This window comes from Vipera berus (assembly GCF_964194415.1).
Source record: "Vipera berus genome assembly, chromosome: 4".
Lineage (NCBI taxonomy): Eukaryota > Metazoa > Chordata > Lepidosauria > Squamata > Viperidae > Vipera > Vipera berus.
The window spans coordinates 17,366,181-17,381,763 of record NC_138206.1 but is presented as its reverse complement, the minus strand read 5'-3'; the positions used below and the strand labels follow the sequence as shown (position 1 = coordinate 17,381,763).

General features: G+C 38.0%; 1 protein-coding gene across 2 annotated transcripts in view; it reads left to right on the top strand.

Annotated features, from left to right (window-relative positions):
• The window catches only part of PDGFD (platelet derived growth factor D), a 195,346-nt gene that overhangs the window by 111,339 nt on the left and 68,424 nt on the right, over positions 1 to 15,583 (top strand). For both annotated transcript variants that reach the window (XM_081326633.1, XM_081326632.1), the window contains exon 2: positions 13,211 to 13,415. In XM_081326633.1, the coding sequence (XP_081182759.1) occupies positions 13,211 to 13,415 (205 nt within the window). The remainder of the gene's footprint in view (positions 1 to 13,210; positions 13,416 to 15,583) is intronic.

Here is a 15,583-nt window from a genome sequence, read left to right as displayed (position 1 = left end):
TGTTTCGGTGTGGTCCACACTGCCCTCCAAGCAAGGGCAGTGGAGACAATTTGTGCCTTCAAGGGGAAAGATTTTCATAAAGTACGGGCTATTACAGAGAAATCCTGCCTTGTTGTCTGTCCTCTGTGTACCTTGCAGGGATGGAAGAACTTTTGAACTACACAGCATAATCATGGAAGCAAGATTCACACACACACACACACACACACACACACACACACACACACATATAGAGAACCACCATTTCTTAATGAGCTCATTAAATATGAGTCTCCTTGAATTTATTTTTCCTAGAATGTCTCTGTGACAAAACAAGCATTTACTTATTTAACAGGAGCATGGTGGCTTGAGCGGTTAGGATGCTACGTAGAAGGTTAACAAGCCCAGATTCAAGACCCAAGAGCTTCTGTGGGGCAGGGTTGAGCACCTGTCTTTCATTCCTGCTCAGGCTGGGGACATGAAAGGAGCCCCCAACTGCCTGTCTTCAGGGCAATTGTGATATCACCAGCTAATCCTTTCACCTGGAAGTACGGTACCTTCTGACACAAGTGCAGCATTTATTTGATAACTCCTACCTGCTAATTGAAGAAATTTCTTTTCCTTTCTCAGTCTCATAACCTCTCTTCTACTTTTTACTAATGACTGGAGTGGGTGGGCAGATTCAATTTGGTATCCTACTGCTGGGATATGTAGGTCCTTGAAACACTTTGAGTTGGGACTGGAAAACCACTAGTAACCAACACAGCACCTTTAAAAAGTGGCATTCTGCATTGGCAAGGCTGCCCTCTTAACAATGTGAAGTTTTGTACCAAATGCAGCTTCCAGGACATTGTCAGAGCCCAAGAACCAATAAGGACACAGAGTTATACTTCTAAGCAGATTTCATTATGTTCCGTAGCTAGAGACAGAATCTTACCAAACTGAAGCAAACAACTACCTACATGAAGTCTGTACTCTTGGAACTATTAGGGAGGGGCCATCTTCACTCTTTTTCTTTCACACCATCTATCTGAACTGAGTTGCCACTTACTCCTCTGTAATACACTTCCTTTCTCCTGGGAATCCAGACTACATTCTATCACAGACCATCTCTAAAAGCAGCCTGCATGGAGTGCATGGCACTAACCAGCCCGTAGCTATCACATCATAGGTTCTTGTTTATCATGGCTTATCAGTCAATATAGAGGTGCAGTTGTGCGCCAGTGGAAATTAAGTCAAAGGCACCCTATTATATATTCTAGCTGCTGTGCAATTTTACAAAATACTTCTTTCCCTTATTTTACCTTCTCCTCCTTGAACTTGATAATGTCATTCCAAGTCTTTGTATCATGATACAAATAAGATACAATAATTCATTTTGGTCATTTGTATAAAGATTTCTATAGACATGTGATGTGACTAGCCCCCCCTTTCTCCCCACTCCGTAGACTCCCATGACTGCTGGCATTGTTGCTTTCTTTTGAATATCTTTCCATCATTCTGAAACTTCCTTGGCTGCTCAGTGTGAAGAGGCACAGTGGGAAAATTGCTCTGGGAATTAGTTGAAGAATTGGAAGCAAAGAGGGCTACATACTATTGTGGAGATAATTGCAACAGGGAAGAAAAGATATTCATATATAGTTGGACTAGTTTATCATTACATAAATGAAAAGACACCATCCATGGGAATTTCTTCAATATTTCTCATAAACACAACCTTTTTCCTTGAATTAAATGAGAATGGTGTGTAAAATGTGGCAGTAGTAGGCTACCGTTTTGTGACAGCATACTATATAGGAGTCAGGGTGAGAGCTGTTTAGTCTAAAAGGAAGAACAAAACTGACCCCACTCATTGAGGGTCAACAGAGAGCATCCTTTCCTTCATAACAGTATAATGCTACAATAATTTTCATGTTAATTGTTTTGACTCTCTGTCATACACCAATATAAACACAGTTTACCAATGAAAACAATATAGTGGTTCCAAGTAATTTCCCAGTTCTAAAAAAATCATCTCCAAAGATGCAACTAAACCTTTTGACCATATTCTCTTCTCATGCCCACCCCATATTATGCAACTTAGTTTTTTTTCCCCTGCTTTATAGGTCATTCTAAGTATAACAAAAAATAATAATAGTAATCCTGCTTACAATGGGGGAAAAATGGAGGCAGGGGAAGAGAGCGGAGAATACTGGGGAACAGAACTAGCTGTACAAATTCAGTTTATTTTACATATCTTGACCTGAAGGTGAACTGTTCTGTGGCTTGAAGTCAAATATGCTTTCTTCCCTCTATTACTTGGAATTTGTGAATTCAGCTGCCTTGATTTTACCAGTTACCATGCCAAGGAAAATAAAAAAAAGTGCTGCTCTAGTTTTTTAAAAAGCATTCATATGGAGTGTAGAAAGTTCATGCATTGGTAGGTATGAATGTATTGATTGAATGAAACAGTTGTTAAGAAGACTGAAAGTTAAGAAGGAATCATCTGAAAAAAGACAAAGGAAGAACTCTTAGTCTGCTGATCAATGGCCATAATAAAGACTTGAGTTGACTTAACTCTTACCTTCTATGCAGAAGAAAATAATAATAATATGAATTATCCCACAGTGAAACTCTCAAGTAGGCATTTATTCCCTGCTCTGACATATGGGAAGATCACAAGTAGCTAAAATCTGTATCCTCCAACTCATGTAGTGATCTAGATGTAATATGGAAAGCAGGAGACTTGGTGTGAACTGAAATGTTACTGTGCTTCCTTGAAATGGAACTTTTTTCTAATGCTACAGTGATAATTGCAGGCTATACTACCAGCTGTGGCTTCATTCAATGTTTAGTTCAAGGCAGGCTACCAACCTATAAGCAACTTCATGGAAAGAAATAACTGGACCTCTTGGGTGGTGATACCTATCAAAAGTGGAGGGAAACATGACCATATGATCCTGCTCACTGGATGTAAGTCTGCAAATTTTGGCATTGAGAAGAATTACATGGTTTTCAGGAAGAAGAGAGAGGTCCTAGCCTATCTCCCCCCATGGAACATACTTCATCAAGTGTTGATTAGCCATTAGTATCCAGAACCAGAGAAACCTGTCACTGGAGAATCCATTTTAAGATTTTCCAAGTAGCTTAAAAGTTACTTAACTATTTATCCATCAGCTAAAAACTATAGCTCAGTGTCTCTATCTTATGATCACAGAATCAAACAAAGGAGTGGAGAATAAAAATCTATGACTATTGTTCCAAGATTTTGTATAAGCATAATATTGTTTCAAAAAGCAACATGTATGAACACCTAAGAATCAGTTTTGCCTAGAAATAGATGAAACAATAGAATGAAAGTGGCAGACATGGTCACACTAAACCAGGGGTGTCAAACTGTCGGCCCATGGGCCAGATGTGTCATTCGGAAGCCACACCCATCCCATTGCCAGCAATGGCAAAACTGTCCCGATATGTTGCGCGATGTCACGTGACGTCGCGAGTTTGACATGTCTGCACTAAACCATCACATTGGAGATCTCAGTTCTGATATAGCCATACAGAAAATGGAATATTAATAAATGTGTAATCTTAAATGTACTACAAGTACAAATCCAGATTGTATATTAATTGTAGGCGTATTGATTTGGAGTTTGATTCTTCCAGAAACCAAGCAAATAGAGTATATAGCCTTTTCTTCCCTAAAACCAGAATAATCCATTAGCTACTTTGCATGCCAGACCAACACTTGTCAACAGATCAGATTTCTAGGAATATCTTACAAACTGGGAAGAGATTTGCAAATGTATGCAAATATTTGTAAACTGAAATCAACATTATGGAATCCTTGGTGCTCTCTGAGTTTGGTTATTTGCTTGCAGACATTTCATTACCCAAGTAAATAACATCATCAGAGTTAGTGAGTATAAGGTTTACTTCCTATCAGTGCTTTTTTTGTAAAATAAAAAGGTGCTGGAACTCACAGACGTCATACAACCCGCCTTGCCTACCCTACAAGGTTCCATCCAAAAAAGGTGCCGGAACTCCGTTCTGGGCGTTCTATGAGAAAAAAAAACCTGCTTCCTATTATTATTATAGTATATAGTAGCTTGCCCTTTGAGTATTAGTGTGAGGGGGGAATGTTTTCCTTTTTAGTTGTTTTCAATTAAGGTATTGTTTTATGCTTGATTGTTTGTCTGGTGTTAATCCCTGGTTTTCTGGGTATTGGCTGCCGGAAAGGATATGTTCTTGTTTCCTTCATAGTTTTTGATTGTCTCAAAGGATGCCCAAGGATTCCCAATTCACTCCCGAGCTACATATGTTCTCTTTTATTGAAATCAACATTATTAGTTAGTCAGCAGACTCCTGCACTTTCATGGGAGATTATGCTTTGATATTGTAATGCTAACCATTCCTTTTTTTAAAAAAAAAGTAGCTATGATTTATATGCTAACAATTATAGTGCATACAATATTTATGATTCAGTTTTTTTGCAGACCCGCACATTTTTAAGAATGCAAAGCTTGAGAACTGGCCGTTTTGAAAATACTATTATTGTTTATCTGGTAGGAGTAGTGGCTTTAAATGGAGGGAGCTACATTTAAATTTAATCCTGGTGGACAGAAATAAAAAAAATAGTTCCTGGTCTTTGTTACATTCCTGGGAAGACTTCAGGCATGTTGCTATTTTCTGAAATGAAACAGATTTTGAAAACAAAGTGCCAGTTACTATAAAACTCTCACTATTCGTGTACTGAGATTGATTAAACATCTCTGAAACAAAATCAACAGCGAATTACTCTGTCATATTGGCTTTTTTTTTTGCTGTATCCATTTGGGGAGGGTCATGTTCATTTCTCAAAGCAAAAAGAGCTGAACTAAGTAACATTCCTAATGCAGCTCTGGATTCTTTGGCCTTATGGGGTCTTTAATTTAAATTTTAATCTCCATGTTAATTCACTTTCATTGCCTAGACATGTTTTTATTAAGGCTATTTTTTTTTGAAAAAAGGTTTCTTTTAATAAGGTGAACTATTGAGTAGAGTGCTTAGCATCTGATTTTCTATGCCAACCAATTCCCTAAAGTAATATTTTTATTACCAACAGTAGTATAGTATTTGGTTGGCATTTGGTTCATAGGCAGCACAATGACTCAGTGGTTAGGACACTAAGCTTGTTGGCTGAAAAGCCCACAGCCCAGGTTCAAAACTCAAGGTCCAAGCGATGTGGTGAGCTCCCATCCTCACTTAGCACTTGCCAGTCTAGCAGTTCAAAAGCATACAAATGTGATTAGATAAATAGATACCACCTCAATGGAAAGGTGAAAGTGTTCTGCAGTGTCATGCTGCAGAGTAAAATTCACAAGAATTCTCTTACCTTTTTTTACCTTTTGATTCATAATCTTCCAATCATTTCTGCTATGTGTGGTGCTAATAGTCAGAACTTTTTTAATGTATTCTTGTCCGGCATTTCTTTCTGTTATTCACGACAGACAATGCCTTAATGAAAGTTCATTTGCATTTCTTTCCATTTTATGTCTATTTTAAATATATATTTATCTCAGCTTCCCTCTAACCAGTTACTTAATTTTATATCATGTTTTCCAGATATAACATCCTCTGTCAGAGCCAGTATAAGCCTGTATAATTTGTGAACTGATATATAGAAGACATCATTTAATTCTTTCATTCAGTTTTTTCCCCCAGTTGTTTTTAATTCCACTTATTTTGTAATTCATCTCATTATGATTCATTCTGAAATAGTCATTGTGATTATTATCATTTCTTTTTTACTTTCAGCTAGGTGACCTAGTTTTCTCACTGCAACTTTCAATGTATTTGTGAAATTTTATTTATTTATTTATTTATTTATTTTAATCCCATTTATATCCCGCCCTTCTCCGAAGACTCAGGGCGGCTTACAATCTAAAGCACAAACCAATGTGCTTAGCAATAACCTTCATTCTATGTATATGCCTGCTTATTAGGGCTTTCGCCCCCCCCCCAAGCGGCATTATTACAAAGTCAGCTTATTGCCCCCAACAATCTGGGTCCTCATTTTACCTACCTCGGAAGGATGGAAGGCTGAGTCAACCTTGAGCCTGGTGGGACTCGAACCTGCACTAATTGCAGGCAGCTGGTGTTACTTAAGGAGGCATTAGCCCACTGCTCCACCAAGGCTCAAATTTATCAGACCATCTGAAATTAGCCAAGCTCTAAGTCAGGGGTGTCAAACTCACAACATCACATGACGCGTCGCAACATATTGTGACTTTTTTTTTCCATTGCCGGCAATGGGGTGGGTGCAGTTTCGGCATGATGCATCCGGCCCGTGGGCCGGCAGTTTGACACCCCTGCTCTAAGTGGTCTAACAAAATTTAAAAAAAAAACCAGAATTGTAATTTCTGGGTTTGATTATTGTGAGCCACCTAGAGTTATTTTTGAGTTGAGCAGAGAACCAACCTAGAAATAAGGAGAAATTTCCTGTCAGTGAGAACAATTAATCAGTGAAACTGCTTCCTTACAGAAGTTGTGAGTGCTCCAACCTTGGAGGTTTTTAAGAGGGGATTGGACAACCACTTGCCTGAAATGGTATAGGGTCTCCTGCTTGAGCAAGGGGTTGGACTACAAGACCTTGAAGGTCCCTTCCAACTCTGTTATTTATTTATTTAATTTATTTTAATTCCATTTATATTCCGCCCTTCTCCAAAGACTCAGGGCGGCTTACAAGCTTAGCAGTAGCCTTCATTCTATGTATATGCCTGCTTATTAGGGCTTTCACACACACACCCCAAGCGGCATTATTACAAAGTCAGCTTAATTGCCCCCAACAATCTGGGTCCTCTATTCTAGATGCAATAAGAACAGAGAAATAATTATTCTTCCCAGCCTTTTGATTATATTTGCTTCTTCTTTCCCCCTAATATTGCTCTAGGCATCTCTGCCTATTTTATTTCCTAGAGCTCTTCAACAAACCAAGAAGATTTATGGGATCAGGAAGTGGGGCTGTTTCAAAAGGATCCTGTCAAGCACCTTTGTATTCCAGTGGTTAACATAGTACCCAATAGAAATGCCTTTCAAACAGCTGGATGATTCCTCAGGTGCTACCAAATAATCTACTGGATCCATCAGAAATTTGGGGCAGACCATCTTAATAGGTTCTTCCTCCCTGCAGAACTTGTTGGCTCTAGGTAATCTTATACTTTTGAGGAACTGATCTGTTCCTAATTGGCCTTGTAGCTACATGGAAGCATTTCTTCATCTGCCTAATAGTCTAGACCAGGGGTAGGCAACCTCAGCTCTTTTATGACTCATGGACTTCAACTCCCAGAATTCCTGAGCCAACATGGCTCAGCTTGGAAACCTCTCCCTTTTCCCTCAGCATGGCTGGCTCAGGAATTCTGGGAGTTGAAGTCCATGAGTCATAAAAGAGCTGAGGTTGCCTAACCCTGGTCTAGACAAAACCACAGCCATCTCAGCAATGAGATAAAAAAAGTTGGCAATGGGTGTTTGACATGGAGCTGGGAGGTCAGTGCAATAGCAACCTTCCCCGCTTCACAAACAGGGCCTCACTTCTGGCTAGTTGCAGACCCAGCACTCCTTACAACATCCTGATCCTGAGATCAGGAATGATGCAAAACCCAAAATTCACTTGGCAGCTCCCCATGAAATGGTCCCTCTCATCCATCAAAGTCTGGCAATATATGCCAGGTCACATAATTGCCATATGTGATCTTCCTGGGAGGCTTTCAACAAGCAAAGTCCATGAGAGAAGCTGAGGTCACTTTAACAACTGCATGTTTTGCTTAATGACTATGGAATTACCTGTGATACTTTTTTTTAAAAAAATCCTGATCAAATTCTTTATGAAATCCTCCAAAATAAGAAAAAAAACAAATAAAACTGCTTGCAACATATTCACTGCAATTATAAGTTATCAGTATGATTATATTATTGAAAGATAAGGTAAAGTAAGATAAGATTTAATGCATTAAAGTTAACAATAAGATTTATTGTCATCTTTTACTGTAGGCACACTGGCCCACATTAAAAATGAAAATCAGTTGCCTGATCTAAAAAGAAATTATATATCTATTCATATACATACATAACACATATACACATGCTATGCATACACACACACATACACATACGTATATGTATACATATACATATTAATCACTGTCCATTTTGAATGCATAGTGGAAAGAGGAAACTTGAGAGTTCACAAGATGGATGCTATATGGAACAAAACTGTGGCTGAATCTGGATGTTCTGCTTCAGATACTACGAAGCCCCGTCCTCCCAGAAGGTAACAAGAAAAACAGGTCTGGAAGAGGATGTGTAGCATCCCAGACAGTCCTACAGACCCTGCTCAAGCAATGCTTATGTGCTATGTACTGGATGGAAGGGAGGGAACTGCCAATGATCTTTTCAGCCATCCTCATCACTCTCTACACTAGCTTCCTGTCAGAAGCAGTAATGCTTCCAAACCAGAAAGTAATGCCATATGATAGGATGTTCTCCATCATCCCTGTGTAGTAAGTGGTAAGGACAGGGGAAGGAAGATGTGCTTTTCTCATACGACGTAAAAAGTACAGACACTGCTGTGCCCACTTTATCAGTGTGTTACTGTTGAGCGACCAAGCTAGACTACTTGTTAGCTGCACGCTCAGAAACTTGATGCTGCTAACCACCTCCACAGGTGAATTAATTGTACACAGGGGTGTGTGGCTGTGCCATTGTGAGTTTATGTGATAATATCTGAGCATGTACATACAGAGCCACATTGTTGTAGTGGTTAAGGTACCGGGGCTAGAAACTGGGAGACTGTGACTTCTAGTCCCACCTTGATCATGACACCAGCTGCGTGACCTTAGACAAGTCACTTCACTCAGCCCTAGGAAGAAGAAGACAGTGAAAAACGCTGCCAAGAGAATTGCCAGATATCAATAGTATCTTCAAAGAAGAAATTTTAACTTTGTGACCTACTATTATACTATCTAGTTTCTATATTTTAACTAAGGAGCATGTAAACATGATAATATGTCACTTCTATACATGTGTGCAATTTACTTGAATAGTTATATAGGGATAAACAAATTTGTACTTGGTTTGGGAAAAGCTGAACATTTTTTTCCCCCTGCACATGGCATTCAGAAATTAGAGGCAACGTTGGTGGTGAGTCACTGCCACTATGTCTTCCTTTATCAGTGGATCAACTCGTGTCTTTCTTTCCAAAGCTTTATGAAAGACAATTAAAATCACACTGCCTCTGGAAGTCTTTTCACAGCAGGCTAATTCTCATGTGCCTGAAGAATCAGTTGATGAAGGGAACATTTCAGCTCAAAAAGCAGAGACAGCTTGCCAGTTGGAGTCTGTAAAATTAACATGAGATAGGAGAGTGATGTATGAATCAGCAGAGTGACATGGCTGATAAACAGTCTTGTACAGTCGAGGCAGTTTCAATAGAAATTAACTTTCAGATTCCAAATTGTAGAAAATAATCAGTCCACTCTACTTCTCCAGTTTAAGTGTTGAATCCAAATCTGGATACCACTGCATCAGAAGAATGAGGCAAATCAGAAGAGATGCTTTGTGGTTGATCAGTGAGCTGGAAACATGGAGCAATTAATAAAACTGAGTTTAATGTTAACAAGAGAAGACTGAGAATGAATATGATAGCACTTCTCCGGTTTGTAAAGGCCCGTGATTTATTTTCTGAACTTCCCAGAGTATGTGGAATAATGGCCTCTAATTACATGAAAGGAAATCTCTATTGAATGTTGACAACAATAATAATAGTTGACCATTAATCAAGGTGTTTAATTAAAATTTAGCCAGTAAACTCTTATGACTAGAACATTCGAACTTTTTTTCCCACCTATTCTTCATCTTAAGGTTCCTACTTGATCTAACCTTCTAAGATCTAAAGTAACATCCTACTTGTTTCTTAGACCATTTCTACTTATCCCTTCTTATGAAAAGCTCTGCATATGTATATAAACTTATCTGATTTTTGGATTATCAATCACAAATATAACAATGTAGCCCAATTGTGTGGGGTGTCATGGGACAAGATGACAAGTTTGCCTTCTCCATTTGGTCACGTTAATAATTGGGAGTTATGATTAGCTTATCTTTTGGGGAGTGATCTGGACAGTCATCTATGTTGAGTTCTTTAATTTGGTCTTGGCATGAACAATAAATGCTCCTCCCACACTCTTAAAATTCTAACATTGTAGAAGTTTGTAATTATTACAAATTTAGACATTACATTTGAAGTAGTATGAGAGTGAATTAGGTCATTTCCTGACAATGAGAGCATTTTTTTTGCATATGTTGGAGGAAGTGATGGAATCTCAATGTATACAGAAAGTGAAATTCTGTAGAAGAATATGTGTCTTTCAATTAAAAGGACTCAATCAGTTCCTCATAAGGTATATAATTGCACATACTTATTGATTTTCTCTCCTGGGTCCCTTGTTCATTATATTTAATGACCCGTACATGTTTCATGAAAACATATGTAATATTAAAATTGATACACTTGCAGATAAGCCAAACATTTTAGATACCAAAATATACCCCCAAAAAGTGGGTTAGGATTATCCAAGGATGGACATATCCATGAGTATATATAATAATACTTTTTTAAAAAAGGTACCTGTATGTCTCATATTAATTCCTCTTTTACTTCAAAACAGAGATTTCCAGGATCCTAGAATTCTGAAGTTTAAACCACTACTATTTGATACAATTAAATGTTTACTTTAAGCTTACTTTTTGAGAAAGTAAGATTGTTCTCTTATCTTAAAGAAAATGTATCCATGAAGTACAATAATAATTCAACATGAGGATGAAGATGATAATTTTGTAAAATATATCCTGCATTAAAATCTTGGTAAGGTCAATCAGAAATTTGGAGGGGAATGGTAACATTTGAAGTTAACAATTTTAAGACACTAAAATGTAATTGTATTAAGATCTTTCCTCGTGGTTACACCTGGGAGGAAGATAATTTAGAATACAGATGTGCACTGAATTGTGTCCAATTGTGAAGTTCTGTGACATCACTTATGAGTGCACGGACTGACCTGAAATACCCATTCATTGACCATCTCTTTTGTGGATTGTGAGATGGCAGGGGAAATTTCCAACTATTGTCACTGTGCAAACAATAGTGGGAAGTTGCTTAACAGACAGATGTCAGTTGAATCAAACTGGCATTGACTCATGACATGGGAAAACTTTTAGAACAAAAAGTTCCATGACATCTTAAAAGTCTTTAGGAAAAATGCAAGAACAATGCTGAAGGAAAAGGACAGGAGGTGATGTGTATCCCAACCTTTTTCAGACCATCCCAAAGGTATTCATTTAGCTGTCATTGGAGAGAAGAGTGCTGTTGTTAACACTTGGGAAACACGTTCAGCTAATCATAACTTATCATGGATAAAGCTGCCAGGGTGGTGGGTTAGAGAAATTATTGATCAGTTGTAGAATATAGAAAGCTCCTGGGTCTATCATTGGCATTGGCAATTAAAAAGGATATATTCAGGACATAGGAAAAATTTCAACCTGAGTCTCTAGAATATCTCCATAGGTTAGTGTCAGCAACCTTAACTTAAATGGATTAAATGGTCTGACTTGATCAAAGTCAGTAGTGCCTAACATCTGTGGAATTAAGAACTCAAGAGTTCGGTTTCTTGATCTTGGGTACTTCCAGAAATATGAAACCTTTTTCTGAAGGATCAGGGCTGACATTTTTCAGGTTATATTTATATTAAGACTGAAAGAGTGAGGATGGAAGGAGGAGGCATATGGAGCTGAATTGCTTCTTCCATTCTTTCCCTTAATTACCACCTCAACTCCAACATTTTATTGAATCATTTTTGGTAAATGCTGGGGGGGGGAAAGGCACTGAGTTCTACAAATGGGGAGCTTTTTTCATCTGGTTTATATCTCTGTTCCCACAATATGCTTTACTGGGTCAAAAGGGAAATAGTATGTTGTGGGAACTTGAGTAGGTTGACAATTTAATTTCCAGATGGTTGAATTTAACCTGAAAGAATTCAGTCTTGAATAGAGTTCAGCCCACTTAGCCATTTCATGGGAATATGCAACCCCAATTATGTGGCACATTTTGCATATCTACTGTAGTCTTCTCATAGAGAACTAAATATCCTGTTTTCTATTAAAAATAACCCTTCTGGTGCCCCATTGCTGACTTGAGCAATAGTGTCTGCACAAGGTGTTTACCCCAGTATTGATCTAGCTAAGTGTGGCGACTGCCAGAGTTAAAGATTGGTAGAAAATGTATTCCAGAACATACATCCATACAATTCCTGGTTTTATTTCACTTCATAGTACCTCATCCACTGTAAAATAATTATTAAACTATAAAAATAAATTTTTTAAGAGTTTTAACAGTACTTGAATATCTGAATCTCACACATACAGTATACACAGGCAACAGGCAGATCCTTTTCTGATTTCTAAAAAAATACTATAGGAGAACCAGTTTGGTGTAGTGGTTAAGGCACACAAAGCCACCTGAAGGACCTTGGGCCACTCCCTCTCTCACAGACCCAAGGAGACTTCTGAAAGGCCTTGCCCAGAAAACTGCAAGGACTAGTCCAAGCTGTTGCCAGGAATCCAAAACTGACTTGAAGATGCACACACAAAAGACAGTATGCTTGATTTCACAGATATAGTGTGCAATAAATATACTATTTCTCTCTATCATCTATCTTTCTCACTCACTCTCTCTCTCTCTCTGTATCTATCTCTCTCTCTCTGTATCTATCTTCTGTCTGTCTATCTCTCTATCATCTATCTTTCTCACTCTCTGTATCTATATTTATAAAAATAAAATAAATAAAATAAAATAAAAATAAAAATATATATCTCTCTCTATCTCTGTATCTATCATCTGTCTGTCTATCTCTATCTTTCTCTCTCACTCTCTGTATCTATCTTTATCTCTCTCTCTCTCTCTCTCTCTCTCTCTCTCTCTCTCATCTATCTATCTCTCCTATCTTTATCTCTCACTATCTATCTCTGTATCTATCATCTGTCTGTCTATCTATCATCTATCTTTGTCTCTATCTCTGTATCAATCTCTGTATCAATCTCTCTATCTCTCTATATCTATCTATCTATCTATCTATCTATCTATCTATCTATCTATCTCTATCTATCATCATTTTTAAACCAGTTTTGAATACTGATAACTCCTCTTTGTGATTATTAACAGAAACTAATCATCTCACAGCCTTATATAAGAAAGAGGAGACCATCCACGTTTGGGAAAATGGCTACATCCAGAGCCCTCGTTTCCCACACAATTATCCCAGGAATCTCTTGCTGACATGGAAGCTACGTTCACCAGGAAATGCTAGAATACAGCTGGTCTTCGATCATCAGTTTGGACTGGAGGAACCAGAAAATGACATCTGCAGGTAAGCCAATCAAAGCACTGAGGGGATCCAGTGTGGTTCATTATTGCTCACTTCAAGGCAGGCAAAAGTAAATTAGCCACGTTTCGTAGAGATGTTTTTAAAAATTAAGAACTGCAGTCTGACCAAACTTTTTTTCTTATTGATGCAAGATTTGGGATGCTCACCCAAGTTGAAGGAAATTGTATATCAAACAATTTCCACTGATGCCTGCTCAGCATGGGATGGAATTGCAAAGTCCCTCCACCAGTAGCTAAACAGTTGTGGTTTTAAATGTAGAAGGGGGAGGTGAGAAAGATTTAATTTTCTTAATGACATTTCCCAGCCATTATTTCTGACTAATTTTTCTCTTTTCACGTATTCATTTTTTTTATTTTGTAGTCTTGCTTTCCTCATGTCTATCAATTATGAAGTATCTGCAGGTTTTATAGTGTTGCAAACTATTTTGTAAAGAAATAGAAATATATCTCTTTTCATAAATGAGACCATTAATTAAAATGTGGGCAGAAACTGCATTATCAAGATAAAATGTACTTTTGAATTAAAGTTAAATGTAATCAAATGTTCATTTAGACTCTGGATCTCACCCTCTTCTTTATCCTGGACTAGCCTATTTCTTGAAATGGGATGCCAGTTTTGCTCTTTTATACTACATATTATTAAATGTACTTTATTTCTGTGAAGCAGTTGAGAAAGCAAACTGGATGAGAAATGATATAAGGCATGAAAAAAAATTATTTTTATGCAGGACCTGTTCTTTGTAATGTTTATATGAATAAAAATATGTTTGGAGAACACCAAGGAACTATATTTATTTATTTATTTAATTGATTTTATATACCACCCTATTCCCGAAGGACTCAGGGAGGTTTACAGGGCGAATTAAAACAATACAAATAAATACAATTAAAATAGAATTAAATTAAGACTAGCCCACAATTAAAACAAATTAAAATTTAAAATTTAAAGTTAAAACCCCCTCAGTCCAGGCCAGAAAGATCAAATAACCAAGTTTTCAGGTCCCGGCGAAACGAACGAAGGTCCGGGGCAGTCCGAAGTTCCACTGGCAGTTCATTCCATAGGGCAGGCGCGCCCACAGAGAATGCCCTCCCCCTTGGAATCACCCGCCGGCATTCCCTAACCGGCGGAACCCTAAGGAGGCTCTCCCTGTGGGAGCGCACAGGATGATGGGAGGCTGATATTCCAGGTTTTCTGTCTGTTTAATGCCTCTTTTGCATTCAAAGTATATGGGTGAATTTTATCCAATACTATGTCAATAAGATAATAAGATAATAATAACAACAATAATAACAACAATAAAAATAATAATAAAGTTGGAAGGGACCTTGGAGGTCATCTAGTCCAACACCCCGCTCAGGCAGGAAACCCTATATCATTTCAGACAAATGGCTGTCCAGTCTCTTTTTAAAAACTTCCAGTGTTGGAGCATTCACAGATTCTGGAGGCAGGTTGTTCCACTGATTAATTGTTCTAAGTGTCAGGAAATTTCTCCTTAGTTCTAGCTTGCTTCTCTCTTTGGTTAGTTTCCATCCGTTGATTCTTGTCCTGCCTTCAGATGCTTTAAAAAATAGCTTGACTTCCTCTTCTTTGTGGCAACCCCTGAGATATTGGAACACTGCTATTATGTCACCCCTTGTCCTTCTCTTTATTAGACTAGACATATCCAATTCCAGCAATTGTTCCTTATATGTTTTAACCTCCAGTCCCCTAATCATCTTTGTTGCTCTTCTTTGTACTTTTTCTTTTTTACCTCGTGGTGACCAAAACAGGATGCAGTATTCCAAGTGTGGCCTTAGCAAGGCATTGTAAAGTGGTATTAACACTTCATGTGATCTTGATTCTATCCCTCTGTTAATGCAGCCTAGCACTGTGTTGGCTTTTTTACAAGCTTGGTGTCATCTGCAAATTTAATGAATTCCCCATCTATCCCCTCACTGGGTCCAGAACAGAGCCCTGGGGGACCCCATTACACACTTTCCTCCATGTAGATGCAGTTCCATTGAGGACCACACGCTGAGTACGGCCGGTCAGCCAGCTATGAATCCATCTGGTGGTGACCCTGTCTAACCCACATTTTTCTATCTTATCAAGTAGTAGGTTGTGGTCTACTTTATCAAATGCCTTACTGAAGTCCAAGTAAATTATATCCA